The 19,686-nt window shown below is 45.2% G+C and overlaps 1 protein-coding gene across 1 annotated transcript in view; it reads right to left on the bottom strand.

The window, feature by feature from the left end:
- RAB10 (RAB10, member RAS oncogene family) overlaps positions 1-18,508 on the bottom strand; it is a 68,772-nt gene extending 50,264 nt beyond the window's left edge. The window contains exon 1 of the mRNA XM_049784503.1: positions 18,341-18,508. Coding sequence (XP_049640460.1) covers positions 18,341-18,467 — 127 coding nt within the window. The 5' untranslated portion in view covers positions 18,468-18,508. The remainder of the gene's footprint in view (positions 1-18,340) is intronic.
- Between the last annotated feature and the right edge of the window lie 1,178 nt (positions 18,509-19,686).

The following is a 19,686-nucleotide window of genomic DNA, read 5'->3' as shown; positions in this document are numbered from 1 at the left end:
GAGAATGGCTTAGGGACAAGACCAGGCCACGGTAGAGTGGAAACAGGTAGACGGTATGAGACCCAGAGCCACCTATTTAAACTACACAATAAACTGTAATATCGTAAGCATGAGTTTCATGTGCTTTCATGCTTCCATCTTCAAGGACCCAGGAAATCAAGAATAAGTGCACAGCAGGGAAATCATGTGCCTTCCATGTGGGTTTGCTCCCCTACGACCCAATGGTCCGCCCCCCCCACCCGCCAAACACTGTCAGGAGTAATTCCAAAGCGCTGAGACAGGAGCAATAGCTGAGCACTTCAGGGCAAGGTCCCAAAACAACAACAAATGGGACTTTCCTGGCAATGGATGTGTGCTGAATGGTGGGTTGTACATTCCACAATCCCCAGAGAGGGAGAGTGATTCCCATGCACCAATCTGGGTAGGACAAGAGACACAGGTCTGGCAGCAACTCCAACACAGGAAATAATCCACACACAGTTGGGAAGGAATAGCAGGCCAGAAACTCATACTGCAAACTGTTCACCCACAAGCTCCACCACATGGAACCAAGATGGCAGCCTCTTCCTGGCCACCTGAGTAGCATTTACTGGGATAAAACAAAGCCCACCCCCAAGGGGAGAGGGAAAAGCCAAATGAGGAGGCAATGGAAAAATATCTTTTTTGGGTGAAAGCCACACCCAGAGATGCTCAGGGGTTACTCCTGGCTATGAGCTCAGAAATTGCTCTTGGCTTGGGGGACCATATGGGATGCCAGGGAATCAAACCAAGGTCCATCCTAGGCTAGTGCATGCAAGGCAGACGCCTTACGCCCTGCACCACCATTCTAGCCCCGGGAAACATCGTTTTAACAAAAACCAAAGGATTCAATTAAGAGGCATCTAATTAGAAGGCAATATGAGACCAAAAAAAGGGGGGGGGGGCTGGGCACTGGCGCTAGAGGTAAGATGCCTGCCTTGCCTGCGCTTGAACAGACCGGTCCCCCAAGCCAGGAGCGACTTCTGAGCGCGTAGCCAGGTGTAACCCCCTGAGTGTCACCGGGTGTGGCCCCAAAACAAACAAAACAAAACAAAACAAAACAAAACAAAACAAGAAGGCAATATGAGGACCAATCCAAAGGCCTCTACCAACAGATGTTGATTGGGTGAGAAAGAAGAAGGCCATGACAGTATCTAATTTCTACATTTTACTTCCTAACAGTAATGTTTACCAATAGACACTATTCCTTTACTTGCGTGTTTTTTTTGTTGTTTTTTTTTTTGTTGTTGTTGTTGTTTGGGCCACACCCGGCGGTGTCAGGGGTTACTCCTTGCTGTCTGCTCAGAAATAGCTCCTGGCAGGCACGGGGGACCATATGGGACACCAGGATTCGAACCAACCACCTTTGGTCCTGAATCGGCACTTGCAAGGCAAACACCGCTGTGCTATCTCTCCAGGCCCTACTTGCCTGTTTTTTAATTTGATTTTTGGGCCACACTTATTTACTCAGAGATAACTTCTGGCTCTGTGCTCTGAGATGACTCTTCAAGGTTTTTGAGGGATCATAAAATGTGCTGAGGACTGAACCGAGGTCAGTCATATGCAAGGTAAGCACCTTAGCCACTGCACTATATCTATCAGGCCACCACAATTTCTTTTTTGTTTGTTTTGGGGCTTTACTCCTGGTGCTGATCTCAGAGATCACTCCTAGGGGGCTCAGGGGATCATAGGGGGTATAGGAATTAAACCCAGGTCAGTGACATGGCAAATGCCCTGTAATCCAGGGACACCACTATTATTAAAATTAAATTTTAAGACTGGGGATACAGCTCAGCAGTAGAGCACTTGCCTTGCATGTGTGTGGCCCTGCGTTCAATATCCAACACTGAAAAAAAAAACTAAAAGTTTTAAATCAATTCAAATGAAAACAACCACCATTCTTGGAAATGGCTTTGGTGATCCAGGGATAGAGGAACTTATTATAGGAACTTACCTTACAGGATATTCTAAACCAAAAAAAAAAAAAAAAAAAAAGTCAAATACAAAAAAATCCAACTCCACATCTTCTCTAAAAGTTTCTTGACCAGGGCCCGGAGAGATGGCACAGTGGTGTTTGCCTTGCAAGCAGCCTGATCCAGGACCAAAGGTGGTTGGTTCGAATCCCGGTGTCCCATATAGTCCCCCGTGCCTGCCAGGAGCTATTTCTGAGCAGACAGCCAGGAGTAACCCCTGAGTACCGCCGGGTGTGACCCAAAAGCCAAAAAAAAAAAAAAAAAAAAGTTTCTTGACCATAAGTCAGTGAAGCTTTTAAGAGTGATTGCGGTTTTTTTGTGGGTTCCATTAAATGTGTATTTTGTTCAATGTGGAGAAAAAGACAGCTGCTTAAAACTACCAACAGGAGGAATTATTTCTGAGAGCAGACCCAAGAGTAATTCTGAGCAGAGCTACCCCCCTCCAAAAACCTAATACAAAATAGCTCTCTCCACCTCAAAAAAAATGACCAACTTTTTTTTTTTTTTTTGAGACACACCCAGCAGCACTTGGGTTATTCCTGGCTCTGCACTCAGAAATCACTCCTGGCAGATTCCCGGGAACATATGGGATACCTGGGATGCCAGGGATTGAACCTGGGTCTGTCCCAGGTTATCAGCATGCAAAGCAAACGCCCTACCACTATGCAATCACTCCAAGCAGACCAACCTTTTTTTGTTTGTTTGTTTTTATTTTCAGGCAACACCCAGTGATGCGCAGGGGTTACTCCTGGCTATACACTCAGAAATTGCTCCTGGCTTGAGGGACCATATGGGACACCGGGATCGAACCCAGGTCCGTCCTGGACAGCACATGCAAGGCAAACACCCTACTATTGTTACAGCCCCTCAACCAACCTTTCTTTAAACAGAAAAAAAAAAAAATCACATCTATCCCTTACTTCACAACTCTTGATAGGGAGCCGGAACAATAGCACAATCCCCAGAACCTCAATAGGGTCTCTGAGTCCTGTTAGAAATGAATCCTGGGGCCGGGCGGTGGCGCTGAAGGTAAGGTGCCTGCCTTGCCTGCGCTAGCCTTGGACGGACCGCGGTTCGATCCCCCGGTGTCCCATATGGTCCCCCAAGCCAGGAGCAACTTCTGAGCACATAGCCAGGAGTAACCCCTGAGCGTTACCGGGTGTGGCCCAAAAACCCAAAAAAAAAAAAAAAAAAAAAAAAAAAAAGAAATGAATCCTAGGGGCCGGGAAGGTGGCGCTAGAGGTAAGGTGTCTGCCTTGCAAGCGCTAGTGTAGGATGGACCGCGGTTCAATCCCCCGGCGTCCCATATGGTCCCCCCAAGCCAGGAGCGACTTCTGAGCGTGTAGCCAGGAGTAGCCCCTGAGCATTAAACGGGTGTGGCCCCCCCCCCCAAAAAAAGAAATGAATCCTAGGGGCCCGGAGAGATAGCACAGTGGCGTTTGCCTTGCAAGCAGCCGATCCAGGACCAAAGGTGGTTGGTTCGAATCCCAGTGTCCCATATGGTCCCTGGTGCCTGCCAGGAGCTATTTCTGAGCAGACAGCCAGGAGTAACCCCTGACACCGCCGGGTGTGGCCCAAAAACAAAAACAAAAAAAAAAAATAAATGAATCCTAACAGAAGGCCTTTTTGAAACATAAAATGATAAATCTATGGTTCCTGTATCAATAATTTTATGTTTGACCAGGATGTCTTATTTCAATACTGTTTTATTCACGTCTTAATAAATCTATATCTACAAATTTCCCAAAACTGGAATGACTATGGTTTTGGCATTCTGAGACCTGAATGAAGAATTCTGGTTTCTGGGCCAGAGAAATAGTACAGGGGAGGGTTAAGATGCTTGTCTTATACATGACTGACCCTGGTTCTATAAATGGCACCACATACAGTCCCTTAACCAAAAAGGGAAGGAGGGAGGGAAGGAGGGGAGAATTCTGGTTTTCAAGAGCATGGCTAAATGTGAACCTGGAGCACAAATGTCTGGCTCTTTTAAGGTCAGTGATGAAGCAAGTATCTTGCATGTACAAGACCATGGTTGATTCCAAGAAAGGGAGAAGGAGAGGGTTTCCAGGCCAGACAGCATTCAACATGGGCAAGACAACATGCTTTGCATGCAAGAGGCTCAGATTCAATTCCCAGCAACACATAGTCCCTCAGTTGGTGTCACTCAAAAATTTTAAAGTCTTGGGGCCAGAGTGATAACTCAACAGGTAGGGAGTTTTTTTGCCTTGCGTATGGCTGATCCAGATTTGATCCCTGGTATCCCATAAGGTCCAGGGAGCCTAACAGGAGTAATTTCTAAGGACAGAGCCAAGAGTAGCCCTGGCAGATGTGGCCCAAAAAAGCCAAATAAACAAAAATTAAAAGTAAAAAAGAGGGGCCGGGCGGTGGCGCTAAAGGTAAGGTGCCTGCCTTGCCTGCGCTAGCCTTGGACGGACCGCGGTTCAATCCCCCGGTGTCCCATATGGTCCCCCAAGCCAGGAGCAACTTCTGAGCACATAGCCAGGAGTAACCCCTGAGCATTACCGGGTGTGGCCCAAAAATCAAAAAAAAAAAAAAAGTAAAAAAGAGTTCTCTTGGAACTGGATAGCATGAAGATAAGGCATTTGTCTTGCATGCAGTAGGACAGTGGCTCGAATCATCCCATTATAGTCTCCTGAGCCTGCCAGGAGGGAGGGAGGGAGGGAGGGAGGGAGGGAGAGAGGGAGGGAGGGAGGGAGGAGGGAGGGAGGGAGGGAGGGAGGGAGGGAGGGAGGGAGGGAGGGAGGAAGGAAGGAAGGAAGGAAGGAAGGAAGGAAGGAAGGAAGGAAGGAAGGAAGGAAGGAAGGAAGGAAGGAAGGAAGGAAGGAAGGAAGGGAGGAAGATCTCACTGCTTAATATGTGTGACCTTCTTGGATTAATTATCTCATCTCCTTAATTCTCAATTTTCTTGTCAGCAAAATGAGGATACACAATTTTCCTCCTCAAAGGATTAATGTGAAAATAGATCAAAATAGCCTAATACACAAAAACACTTCTTACAGGCTAGGTAGATAATTCAAAGGGCTGGAAGCTCACACTTTGCATGTTGGAGCCTTGGATTTGATCCCCAAGCAGGTTTGATCTGAACACTACACAGGAAGCAGCACTGAGTACCACTGGGTGTGGTTATAAAGCACTCTTCACAGTATCAGTGCACAACACCATAGGTGCTCAAGAAATAATTCCTTCTCTTTTTCCCCCTCACATTAAAAAAGCCCCAGCATTAACAAACTCTGAATCCAAACAAGCCTCCTCAAACTCTTTCCAGAAAGGAAGACTTGGCACAGAGACCATTCTAATTATGAACATTACGTGTGTTTAGAAAGTGGCCCCAGTGGCACAGCCTGAAACAGATATGCTACAGAACCTCAACCTAGATGGGACAATTGTTTGTTACTCTGCTACAACAGCAGATACTAAAATTTACCACCTTTGGAGCCAGAAAAAAAGTATATCATCGAATAGGGCCTTTGCCTTGCACACAGCTGACCCAGGTATGACCCCAGCATCCTATAAGGTCCCCTGAACATTGCCAGGAACAATTCCTGAGGGCAGCGCCAGGAGTAAACCAATCACCGCCAGGTATGCCCCTCAAAAAAAAAAAAAAAAAAAAAACTAAACTAAATAAATACAATTTACCGTCTTAACATCAAGTATACAACTCAGTAATGTTAGATATATGTGCAAGGCTATGCAGCAGCTCTTGAGAACTCTCATCCTGCCAAATGGACACACACTATATGAAGACACTGTATTTTTAAGGGCTCTCCTTGCTTCTCCCCACTCCTGTTCACAAATGGATACTTGGTTTCCTGCTACCTCAGACTATTATGACCACCAACCCCCACCTCAATTCTTTGGGACATGTACTCAGAAGTGACTTTCCTAGATTAGATGGAAATTGAATGATGATGCCATGATGATCTCAACACCAATGTAATCACAGCTGGGGGTTTGATGGTATTTCTGCTATATTGTTTGCTTTGTATTCAGGGCTTACTTCTGCCTCTAAACTCAGGGATCACTGCCAGTCAAGCTCAGGAACCATATGGGGTGCCAGGAATCAAACGTTGGTGAGTTGCATGTAGTAACACTCAGGCCCCTTTTATGCTGTTTTGACTTGTGAGCCATACAGGAGTTACTTCCAGTTTGGTTCTCAGGGTCATCTGTACTTATCCCTTATACATAAGACTATATTTTCCATGTTATTTCTCAGGTTTTGTATTTTGATTTAAAAATAGCAATAAGGGGCCAAAGAGATAGCATGGAGGGAGAGCCGTTTGCCTTGCATGCAAAAGGACTGTGGTTCGAATCCCGGCATCCCATATGGTCCCCCGAGCCTGCCAGGAGCAATTTCTGAGCATAGAGCCAGAAGGAACTTGAGCGCTGCCAGGCAGGCGTGACCCAAAAAAACAAACAAAAAATAAAATAAAAATAGTAATAAAGGGCCAGAGTGGTAGCAAAAGAGATTAGGCGTCTGCCTGGCCTGCACTAGCCCAAGATGAAACGCAATTCGATCCCTCAGCGTCCCATAAGGTCCCCCAAGCCAGGAGCGATTTCTGGGTGTCACCGGGTGTGGTCCCCTCACCCAAAAAAAAAAAACAAAAAAATAACAAAAACAGGTTGACCTGTGCAGCATGGTGCATTCAACAAAAGTTGTTCACATTATCAAAGTAAAAGCCTTTATTCTCATTTTTACTCACTGAACTACTGTGAGTTTAACTACTTATCTTTTTCCAGATAACATGATAAACAAATGTCTAGTCATGCATTGACCTAGATATGCTATAGCCAGTGTTTCCCAAAATGGTTCCTGCTGGAAGAGTGAGTGAGTGAGTGAGTGAGTGAGTGAGTGAGTGAGTGAGTGAGTGAGTGAGTGAGCGAGCGAGCGAGCGAGCGAGCGAGCGAGTGAGCGAGCGCGCCTCAGGTGCTATAGAAATATTTTGCGTAAGCAAACGAGGTTAGAAGGAATGAATGTGGGCCCGGAGAGATAGCACAGCAGCGTTTGCCTTGCAAGCAGCCTATCCAGGACCAAAGGTGGTTGGTTCGAATCCCGGTGTCCCATATGGTTCCCAGTGCCTGCCAGGAGCTATTTCTGAGCAGACAGCCAGGAGTAACTCCTGAGCACCGCCAGGTGTGACCCAAAAACCAAAAACTAAAAAAAAAAAAAAAAAAAAAAAAAATAGAAGGAATGAATGTGTTTTTTTTCCTTCATAAAATAAAAGAGCAATAGGCCAAAGTTTGGGAACCAACTCAACTTCTTATCATGCCTATGAGATCTGCTCCTAGTTGTATCTTCCCGAGCTAATGGCACTAGTTCACCCAGCAGGGGCTGCACCAGAAACTGGCATCACCAAAATCCTGCCACTTACTAGGATGAAATACAAGTTTGTTTCCAAGTCACACAAGGCCCTAAATTGCTATCAGTTTAATAAACAATTGTCACTTAGACACAAAACACCAGAAAATAGATTGAAATGAATATATTAAATGGAATTCTACGCAATTTAAAAATAAAAACATTAACAAATGTACACTGATGAAGGTTGTTGACCACTGTATGACTGTAACTCCATCATGAAACAACTTTATTTGTGGGGAAAAATTATTATAAACAACCCTAACGCCAATGTTTAAAATACAAAAAAATTTCTAACACAAATTTACTTGCATAGCCAACAAGTTTCCTGGTGCTGTTGTTCTAAAAGACAAACTTCGGAGTCACTGTCATCCCGGAAAAGCACATTTCAAAAACTCAATCACTTTTCCTTCATTCCTCTTACAAAAGTCAACCCAAGACAGTTCAAATTTCACAAAATGCTGCCTAAAAGCTATCTATCTACTGAAGCACAGTATAGCTGTTCTGTGAAAAGATTTAACTAAAAAATACTAGGATGGTAAGCCAAGCTCCAGTAATGTTCCACACTTGATACCACGGTTCTGCACAATGGGTCTCAGGACACTAACTGATCTCAGGAGCAGCCATGTTCTACAGTTGAACAACTACAAACTATCCAGAACCTTTCACTAATTCATCTTGAAATTAAGGTAGCTTACAAGGCACTCCTAAAAGTGAATGCTTCAAACTTCCAATTTTCCTTTTTTTTTTTTGGTTTTTGGTTTTTGGTTCACTCCTGGTTAAGGTTAGAGGAAACCATATGGGTTTCTGGGGATCAAACCAGGTGGCTGTGTGCAAGGCACAGCCATCCCCTATCACTCCAGCCCTTCTGTAATCAATTTTTAAATGTTTAGGCTTTGTTGGCTTTTTTGTAATCACTATTTCTATCATTGGTGATGAGGTCTTAGATGTTTGTGGATGCCATTAATCCTTTGTGTCCAGCATCAGGGTCTTCCTATTTAAAGTGATTTACAACTGAGTCATTTAGTTAAAGCACAGTGTACCTTTGAACACTTCTTTTTCAGTCTCAGTAATGCCCTCATACATTGTTTATTTTTAGGGTATTTTACTTTATTTAGCTCATTAAAATGTTTCTGTCAAGTATTTGTCATTTTATTAGATTTGTTTATTGATGGGAATGAATGTCTGGAATGAAAACTGGAAGTTTGAGGGGCTGGAGAAATAGCATGGAGGTAGGATATTTGCCTTGCATGCAGAAGGACGGTGGTTCAAATCCCGGCATCCCATATGGTCCCCCGTGCCTAGCAGGGGCAATTTCTGAGCAGAGCCAAGAGTAACCCCTGAGCACCACTGGGTGTGCCCCTCCCCCCAAAAACACCAACTGTTCCATGTGGCCTAAATTTAGAAGATTCATGAATACCGTATCTGCCGGCATATAAGACGACCATGAAAAACTTCCTAAAAGTTGGGAGTCATATTATATGCTGGTATATGGCATGCTGAAACTTATTCCAGCTTCAGGGACAAGTGATCTGCACCCCTCTTACTTTTAAGAAGTAACTTACTTTTAAGACTTTTAGAAAAGTTTTTCATGGGTTGAAGGGTCATCTTATTCACCGGCAAATATGGTATATATTTGATGGTTTTCCCAAGTAATCTTGGGAGGTGGGGAGTTGGCGAAGACGTACAGCATTGTACCTTGTACAAGGCTATCCAGGTTTTTTTTGTTTGTTTGTTTTTGTGTCACACCCAGCGGTGCTCAGGGGTTACTCCTGGCTGTCGCTCAGAAATAGCTCCTGGCAGGCACGGGGGACCATATGGGACACGGGGATTCGAACCAAACACCTTTAGTCCTGAATTGGCTGCCTGCAAGGCAAACGCCGCTGTGCTATCTCTCCGGGCCCAACAAAGTCATTTTTAAGATAAAACTAACAATGTTCAGAGACATAATTAACTCAATATTCATACTTTTAAAACAAATGTCTACTGGGATGTTTAAAACTAGCAACATTTCTACACTGAGATACCTTATCATTTAATGCCAAGTGCTATAATCTAGGGAACCCTCTGCAATCCTGACAGATTATACATTTGCTGAATCATTTGCATTCAGTATCCTGTAAAATAGTATACATTAAGAGTGCAAAACAGAAATTTGACTAGTCATACTTCGTTCATACTTAGGGAAAAAAGAAAACTATAGAGTGGAAATGGTCTAGGGTAAGGCGCCTGCCTAGTACGTGGTTCATCCTAACAGACTGCAGTTTAAATCCCCACATCCCCTATGGTTCCCTGACTTCTGAGTGCACAGAGACAATTGGGAAATGTTCTGCATGCTGTTTTTAAAAAAGTGTTATTAGACTGGAAATGAAGAAAAAATACAATGGTTAGAGCACGTGTCTCACCTTTGACCAACTTGGGTTCAACCGCCCCCCCCCCCAGCCTCCCATATGACCACCCCCTGAGCTCACCAGCAGTGGTCAATGAGCACAATGCCAGGAATAAGCCCTAAGTACCTATGTGGCACAAAAACAAAATAACCCTCATATCCACCCCCCCAAAATAGAAGTAAAAAAAAAAAATGTCCCGGGGACCAGACTGAGCTAGATTGAGCTAAATATGAGGGTGGCCCAAGTTCAATTCCTGGCATTGCCTGGTCTCCCTTTGTAAACCACCATTGGGAGAAACCCCTGGGCAGAGCCAAACAGCCCCTGGACCCTGCATGGTGTGGGGCTTCCCAATAAAATGGCTTTATTTCACTAACAATTCATTTTATCCACAATATAATAAAAGTCCACAAGACACTGTGGGCAAAAGGTATTCTCAAAAAATAGAAAAAAATATAAGGACTTTATCAAATTATTGTTTTGCTGTTGAAGCCCATAAAACAAGACAAATTACAGGAGTAGATATGTATCTGCAAGTCACAAATCACAGCAAAGAACTAAGTAGTTACTAAAATGTATAAAAACTTTCAAAATAAAACAGAAAATACCCAATTATAAAATAAGTGAATGACATTAACAGACATTTCAACAGAGGATACACATAGCAAGTAAGTCACCACATAAAGGTTTTCAGGGACCAGAAAGCTAGCACAGGAATTATGGCATTTGCCTTACATGCAGCCGAGCTGTATTGGATCCCCCAGCATCTCAGTGGTTCCCTGAGCACCAGAAGGAGTAATTCCTGAGTTCAAAGCCAGGAGTAAGCCCTGAGCATCACCACCAGGTGTAGCCAAAAACAAAAGAAAAACAGTAAAGATATTTTCAAAAGGGTCTCGTGATAGCACAGTGATAGGGTGTTTGCTTTGCATGCAGTCAATTCAGGACAAACAATGGTTTGAATCCCGGCATCCCATATGGTCCCCAGAGCCTGCCAGGATCGATTTCTGAGTGCAGAACCAGGAATAAACCTTGAGCGATGCCGGGTATGACCCAAAAACAAATAAACAAAAAATTTTTTTCAACACCTCCTACACTAGGGAAATGAAAATTAAAACTCAAATGAAAGGTTTGAAGTATAATTCAGTGATAAAATGCAAGTCTGCAAAGTATGAGTTACTGGGTTCCCAGCATCAAAACCAAAAAACCACTATAAGATTATCACAACACACTGGGCTAAAAAGACAGTATCATCATCAACTACTAGTGTTGAAAACAGAAACTGGAGCACTTCACTCTATTTGCAGGAATATAAAATTGTAGTAACTGTTAGCAGTTTGGTATTTTCTTATCAACTAAACATGCAATTATTATATGACCCAGTAATTATACTATTGGGCATGTATCCCAGAGAAATAAAAGCATCATACAAAAACCTGCAGGCAAATGCTCAGAGCAGCTTTATTTGTAATAGCCAAAAGCTGAGATGAATCCAGAAATGATTCTCAATGGCTGAATGATTTTACCAATTGGTGAATGCATAATAAAACTGTACACTAGTGAAAAACAAACAAGGATACACACAATGTGGATGAATAGTCAGGGAATTATGCTAAATGAACAACAGTTCATCTCAAAAGTCATATCCTGTTAGGATTCCACTTCTTCAATATTCATGAAATGACAGAATTTTATAAATGGAAAGATAAAGAAAAATGGTAAAGGGTATATAGCTATAAAGAACACCAGATATCCTTGTCCCTTGTTCACTAACTAGTGGTAGCTGATTCTTCACACGTGGTACCACTGTAGAGAATTTAATACACAGAAATTGGCACAAGTAAAAACTGGGTAAATCTGAATATGCTGCATATACTGCACCAGATGTCAATATCCTGACTGTAGCATTACAGTATACTTTTACAAAATGTTACAATGGAAGAAACAGGGACCCCCTGTATTATCTTTTACAAGTGCCTTGGTAAAAATTTCAACTAAAGAAGTCTGCATAAGCACTGCCATTGATATGAAAGGAACAAATCAACATTGTCCTCAGTTCCAATTTTAATATGCTGTACTTCTTGGGTCTCCGGAATAATAGCCTTCCATTTTTTTAATATTTTACAGTCTTGGACGCTGTTTCTGGGTCATACTAAAAATTAATTGTTCCATTATCAGTGGCTATTTCCTCAAAAATATTATTTTTCAGAGGTAGAAAGATAATACAGCAAACAGGACACTTGCACTGCATGCAGCCAACTTGGGTTTGATCCCTAGATCCCCATATGGCCCCCCTGAATACAGCACCACGAGTAAGCCCTGTGCATCACTGGGTAATCTGAGAGATAGACCCGGGAAGTGGGGGGAGAATACTTGCCTTGCCTATAGCCAACCCCAGTTTAATCCGTAGTACTGGAATGACTCCTTGTGTGTGGTCCCAAAATCCCCAAAAAACTTAGGTCCACAAGAAGCATATGTAAGAATTTCATTCCTTCTATAGATAAATAATACCTTTTTTTATGCAAGATATTTTGTATACTTACTCATTCCTACGTGTACATCTAAATTGTCTCTACCTTTGGGTCACTGTGAATTATGAGCTTTGGTTATAATTACCAGTTTGAGTCCTAGTTTTAAGTTCTTTTGACCTAAAAGTACTTCTGAATAATATGGTAGTATTTATTTAACCTTAAGTCTTTAAGTACATCTAATGGCACTTGGGGACCATATGGTGCTAGAGCTCCAGTCCATGGAGGTATTCCTAAACCTAATATATTTAATTTCTTGAGAAATCACCACTGTCTGCACTATTTTCACTAGCATTGCACCAGAGTAGCAATTCCTCAGTCAGTCTGCACTAACATATGTTATTGTCTGGGGTGTTTTTGGTAAGAGAGTCATCTTAATGGATATGCATTAACATTTCATAGTGCTCTTGACAAACATTTAATAATGAGTAGTGATTTCAAGTATCTCTTCCTAGGCTTAGGGACAGACCATTTGGAGATCTCAGGAGAAAATGTCAGGATAGCTTTTGTTTGTTGTTGTTTGTAGTAGATAGTGCCTTACAATTGCAAGGGAATGCTCAGCTATTGAGTTAAACTCCTAGCCAGAATAGTGCCTGATTAAATCTAAAAAGTGTTTTCAAATAAAACAAATTCTTAAACACTGTGGATTCCTACAGTATGAGCCACTATGTGTATCCAAGCAAAGTTCAGACAAATTTATTATGACAAGTTTTGTTTATTTCTCTAAAAAGTAGTTTTTCCCATATCAAATGAACTCAGTTCAATGTAATCAACCAAATCTCATCTCCAAAAACACTCAAAATAACAAAAGGGTGCATTCATTATTATACATCTCTCAGGAGCAAAAACTTGTATCAATTTAATTGTTTACATGGGCAGACTCCATTCCCTAATGTAAGACATTCATTATGGAAAACAGTAAGTGGGGGGAGGGGGTGGACCCTGGAAGATAGAACTTTCAGTCAAATAGGCCAAAGTTCAAAATTCCAGTTTGGAGAAAAATCCATGTAACTACTGTATCAGACAAAGGTAGTAACAGGCAGAGTCTCAAAGGGGTGGATACATGCTTGGAAAGCAAGAGTTCCATCCCTGGCATCACATGCTCCCTTGGGCATCACCACATGTGATATCCCAGCACCAATCCAGAAGTCCCTGAGCTTTTTTTAGATGTGCCCCTAAAGAAATCAGGATCTCTTTTTTCTTTGGGGGGGGGGGGGTGTTTGGACCACACCCGGCAGCGCTTAGGGGCTACTTCTGGCTCTGTGCTCAGAAATCTCTCCTAGCAGGCTCGGGGACCATATGGGATGTCAGGAATCGAACTCAGGTCTGTCCTGGGTTGGCCATGTGCAAGACAAATGCCCTACTGCAGTGCTCTCTGGCACGAAGAAATTAGTATTATTAATTTTTTTTTTTTTTTTGGTTTTTGTGTCACACCCAGCAGCGTTCACGGGTTCCTCCTGGCTCTTCGCTCAGAAATTGCTCCTGGTAGGCTCGGGGGACCATATGGGATGCTAGAATTTGAACTACTGACCTGTATGCGAGGCAAACGCCTTACCTCCACGCTATCTCTCCAGCCCCAGTATTTTTAAATTTTTATTTTCCATAAAATAAACTCATACTGCTAAGAGCACTGTGGTCAAATCAACTTGTATATGTATATGTATATGTATATGTATATGTATATATATATATATATATTCATATTCAGCCAAAACCAGTCATTCTTTTTAGCAGAATATTTCCCAATCTTTGCATTTCCAAAAATCACAATCTAAAGTTCCTCTAAAACAGGGGTCTCAAACTCAATTTACCTGCGGGCCGAAGGAGGCAAAGTCGGGGTGATCCTTGAGTGCAAAGTCAGTAATAAGCCTTGAACATTGGTGGGTGTAACCCAAATAAAACAAAACAAAACAAAACAAAACAAAAAGATTCCTCTAGGGCAGGGCCACAAAATGTTGTATGGAGGGCTGTTTGCGGCCCGCAGGCCAGGAGTTTGAGACCCCTGTCTAAAATCTGATCAGTATCTATTTTGTATATATAGAACTCAGAAAGTAGTTAGAAATGAAAAAGATGAGAACCCAGTTGCCATTCTGCATTTGAGACTCCTGTCTACCTTCAGATCTTATCACCCACACAGAGGTGTTTAGTCTCAGGATAAGGAATAAAAGACAAAGATCTCTACCCTTGAGCAGCTTTCCACTAGACTAATAAATATCCTTGTATTCACTTTGAGATTGAGAAGTGTAAAATAAATGTACCATTAACTTGTCTGCATCTCCACAAAAAAAAAAAATGTTAGGGGGTGCCTCAATGCTAGATGGGTTCAGGAGTACTCGGCCAACAGATCAGACAGTTCAGTGCTAAGTAAGGCCCAAGGATGTGGAGCTGCTCAGGACCACAGTTCCCAAACTAACAGTTCTGGGGCTTTATGGAGCCACACCCAGTGGTACTGGTGGTTCAAACTTGGGTTCTGGGCCAAAGATATAGCATGGAGGTAGGGGATTTGCCCTGCATGCAGAAGGGCGTTGGTTCGAATCCGGGCATCCCATATGGTCCTCCAAGCCTGCCAGGAGCGATTTCTGAGTGTAGAGCCAGGAGTAAACCCTGAGCACTGCTGAGTGTGACCCAAAAAAACCAAACTTGGGTTCTGACTTCAGATACCGATATAAAAAAAATACAGAAACCTTGTGAGCACTTTAAGTAATCACCACATAGCCTGTAAAAATTCTTCCAAAAATAAACAATAAGCACTAACATTGATTGTGCCTAAAATGAGCAAATTTGGCCCTTTAGAAATCCTGCAAGGTAACTACTTCTATTCAAACCTCAAGAGGTTTTAAGGATCGAGTGGCAACTCAAATGTCACTATTATTCATAGAGAATGCACTAGATTTAAAAAAAAAAAAAAAAAAAAAAGGGCAGCCCAGAGAGATAAGGGGGGAGGGGGAGGGTTGGGCTCCTCTTGTTTGCAGCTAACTCCAGTTCCACCCTCATCACCATATAAGGTCCCCTGAAAACTAGCAGGAGTGATCCCTGAATGCAGAGCAAGGAGTAAACAATAATCACAGCCAGGTGTAGTCCAACTACTCCTCCCAATAAAGCAAAACAAAGTCCTAATCAGCTGATAAAACTTTTTATGTCTTAAAGTACTATAAATTCAAAGTCTTTCTAGTTATTTGCACATCCACCATACCCAAAATTTTAAAACATTCATTTCTCAGCTTATACTAGCCAACAAATACAGGTCGAACAGATAAGGTGCTTGCCTTGCACATGCCTAGCCCATATGTTCACACCCAGCACAACCAGGAGTGATCCTTGATCGCAGATTCAGGAGTAAGCACCGACAGACACAAACAAGACGTGAAAAGGAGAGGGAGAGGAGAAAACAAACCCAAAAAGCCGTCAGGACCACTGTGTTTAGTTGGATACACATAGGATTTTGTTCAGCCACACCTCAGACACAGAAAGGTAACAGCCTATATAAAGAAATCGGTACTGTGCTTTCTTACACTATTCTGGAAGCATGCTTAGAGTTTTACTCTTGCTGACCATAAAAGCTTCCCAATTACTCTGTATTACTACACTATGTGAAGAAAAAAAACGAAGCAGAAAGTGGTTAAGTAACTTGCTAAAGTCCCACAACCAGCAACTGGTAGAATAGAGTCCAAACCCTAAAGGTCTGATCCAAAGCACCACTTGGTGCTGGGTTTCAGTCATAGGCACGGACCCATTACAGAACACTGGAGTCAACTGGTGGTATGAATGTTTTGTCTCCTATTCTCTGCTCCCATCTTTCTCACTGACAAATTAAAGCTAAGCACACAAGTAAATCTTCCTGATGGTTCTATGCTTCCTCTTCCAGACCTCCTCTGATCCAATTCCTACTTGCCTTACCAGCTTGTAAGATTTCCTTTCCAGGCAAACCTAGTCCAACTTCCCTTCCACTGTCGTCTTACCCCCTCATTTTTGCAGGGCAGGGTTGGTGCAGCACATCCCAAGGTGCTCAGTCAGGACTTACTCCTAACTCTGAGTTCAGAAATCACTCATAGAGGAGTCAGGGAACCATGAGGGATGGCAGGGATGGAATCCAAGTCAGCCACGTGCAAAGCATTCACTCTAACCACTGCACTGTAACACTGGTCCAGAGATTTACACTTCTTAAGGCACTTTCCACTCTACAGTGATTGTCCTACTGAGATAGTTCTTCAGGGTCTTCTAGTGTGGACACCACAAACTTAACCCCACGGCCTGAAACAGTGCCTAGCATAAATATTTGCTGAACTATCTAACCATCTGATCCACCCACTAACTAGACAGCTTAAATGTGGAATAATGAAAGTAAACTTGGTGGTAGGAAGTGTCAACCCACACCACACGCAGTGAAAAAGTTTCATGAAATTTATGAGGTTAAAAAGTTTACCCCTCCAGAAAGAATGATTACCATAAGGATGATATAGCCAACACCTCCAAAAACAAAGAGAACAAAATCTAGATACCTGTCTAGCTTAACTTTGGTCTAACAGCATGAGGATTAAGTCAGTGAATAGCTGTGGTTAACCAACTATTTACCAGATTTATCATAAGAATCCTTGTGAAATTTCAGCCCCGCTGTAAACTGTAGAAATCAGCTTCATTTCGCCAATTCCCAGAGCTCAAAGACAACAGCAGCTGTTTCCCCGTAAGACAAGTTACACTCGCATTGCACGGCCCCAATCCTAAACAGCTAGATTCTAAATGACAGGGTGAGGGGTGTCCCTGAAACTATGGGAGAAGGCGAGGGGGTGGAAGGGCCTTCACACATCATTCTGGACACACAATCAATGCTCGAGCCATTGACATTTTCTACCCTGAGTCAAAGGGGACTTTCCTAGGTCCCCTTCCCTCTCCTTAACGGAACACAATGAAAAAGGTCACTGGCTCAGAACTTCCAGAGTAAGCAATTCTGAAACAGGAGGTAAAAGTGCATGAGAAGTCCTGGGGGCACGGTACTTTCCTGTTAAAAAAAAAAAATTTACAGCAGAAAAGTAAAAGTAAAAGTTAAAAAAAATAAAAAACAAAAGAGAAACCGCGCAGATGTCTGGAGCTCGGGGAACAAGAAAACAGATGACCCTTTGCATGACTGTTTTTGCTGGAAAAGCGCAGGCGGGCAACAGGCCACCCCGAGTTCCACCCGGAGCTCCCAAAGCCTCTGATTGTTTGGCCCATGAATGGATCGGTTGAGTCCACGCCGGGGTCACTCACTCACTCACTTTCACGCCGCCAACCCCCTATTTTGCCTTCATGATCCCTTCAAGCCAAGCCTCCAAGCGTGCGCCAAAGCGTGGACCATATGGAAATCTCCCTTTGGCCATCGAGTGCCTCAACTCAATTCCCTTTAAAAAATAAAAAACGAGATGGTGGGGACGACTAGAACCGCCTGGATCCCGATCAGAACACTGCCCCCAAACCCCTGTCGTCCCCCCCCCCCATAAATAACAACCAATCAAGGTTAGGTCCAAACCCCCGAGGGACAGAAGCAAAACCGGGGTGGGGCTGGAGGGGCGAGGGCAGCCTTCTGCAAGGCTTGCAGGCGCCCCCATAGGGTGTGATTGGAGTCCACTGGAGCCGAAAGAGGGGGGGGGTTCCCCTGGGGAGCCAGAGGCCGGATGGAAAAGCCGTGGGGGCGGGGAAGAGACCCCACCCAGGCAGCCAGGGCTCTGGATCTCAAGGTCTGTCGCCAGTGTGCGCGCGTGAGTGTGAGTGAGTGAGTGAGTGTGTGTGTGTGTGTGTGTGTGTGTGTGTGTCTGTGTGTGTGTGTGTGTGTGTGTGTCTGTGTGTGTGTGTGTGTGTGTGTCACCCAGGGCTCTGGATCTCAAGATCTGTCACCAGTGTGTGTGTGTGTCTGTGTGTCTACGTACAAGCGTGTGCTCCCGGCCTAGAACAAAGGCAGGCGTCCGGGGAAACGATCCTACTCCTTCGAGACGTCCGGAGGGCGAAGCAGCAACGGTCTGCGGCCTATTCCCCCCCTCCCCTCCCCTCCCACCCCAACTCTGCAGCCCCCGAAGCGGCTCTCACCTATGGTGGAGATGAAGGTGGTGTTGAAGGCGTCGTCCGAGAAGCGGAAGAGCACGCAGGTCTTGCCCACGCCCGAGTCCCCGATCAGGAGCAGCTTGAAAAGCAGGTCGTACGTCTTCTTCGCCATGGAGAGGCGCGGCCCGGGCGGGGGGACGGGGCTCCCCGGGGGACTGGATCGACGGGGGGCGGGGGCGCTTCGTCCTCCGCAGCCGGGCGGGCTGCTCCTGCTCCTGCTCCGGCTCCTGCTGCTGCTGCCGCTGCGGACCAAGCGTGCGATGGAGGGCGGCGGGGAGAGAGGGCTCAGCCTAGCTCAGGGCGGCCTCCTTCCTGCCTGGCTTCCTTGCTTCCTTTCTTCCTGCTCAGGGCCGCTGCGCCCACTTCCGGGGAGCCCGCGAGTCCGTCCGTCCGTCCGTCCGTCCGTCCGTGCGCCCGCCCGGCAGGACAAAATGGCCTCCCCTCCCCCTCGGGCTGGGCTTGGCTTCGCTCCGCTCCGCCGGGCCGGGACGAGGCCGTCGAAGGGCGCGCGCTCAAGCGGGGCGTGAAGCTCTCCCGACGACCACGACCACGACGACGACGTGGGCGCTTCCACTCGGCGTCTGCGAAGGAAACAAGGAGCCGCGCGCCCAGCTACATACCCACACAGGAAGCCCGGACGCCGCGGCGGCGTCTCCTGCTCTCTCCCTCCCTCTCTCTCTGCCTCCCTCTCTCTCCCTCCCGTGCCCTCCTCTCACGCCGGCGTGCGCGCCAGACTGAGGCGCACGCAAGGACGTACGGACGTATAGACGTAAGCCACGCCCCTTACGCAAGGGATCCGCCCCCTTACGTCGCATGGCCCGCCCCTTACGCAGAAGACTCCGCTCCTCACGCAGCAGGCCCCGCCCGGCCCTCGCATAGCCGGCCCCGCCCCTCACGCCGCCGGCTCTCCTCCTCTCTCCTCACCTCACACTTCAGCTTCACGGCGGCGACGGAAAAAGTGAGGTTGCGAGTTAGGGCGCGACCGGAAGCGCGCTCCCTGCGGCGTTCTGATTGGCTGCTCCCTCCGAGGGGCAGGGCTTAGCTAACTGGAGACGCGCTCACTTCCTCTTCCGGCCCCGCCCAGAGCCGCCCTGTCAGCCATTCCTGGGGGTTTCTCCTCAGCGTGTGGATGGATGGATGCATGGATGGACGAAGAAGAGGAAGAAAAGAGGATGTGCGGGCGTGCTGGGAAGCGGGGGACCGTTGAATATGTTCATTGCATGGAAAGGAATAGAAGGAGCAGCCGCCTCCTCAGGGCAGGGCCTCGCCTGACTGGGAAGAAGCCTGCATGTTCACTTTTCCTCCTGGGTGTCGTGGCCCACAGCGCATGT

This window comes from Suncus etruscus, chromosome 12, assembly GCF_024139225.1.
Source record: "Suncus etruscus isolate mSunEtr1 chromosome 12, mSunEtr1.pri.cur, whole genome shotgun sequence".
NCBI lineage: Eukaryota > Metazoa > Chordata > Mammalia > Eulipotyphla > Soricidae > Suncus > Suncus etruscus.
Note: the sequence above shows the minus strand (reverse complement) of the source record. Positions and strands in the feature narration are given on the sequence as shown.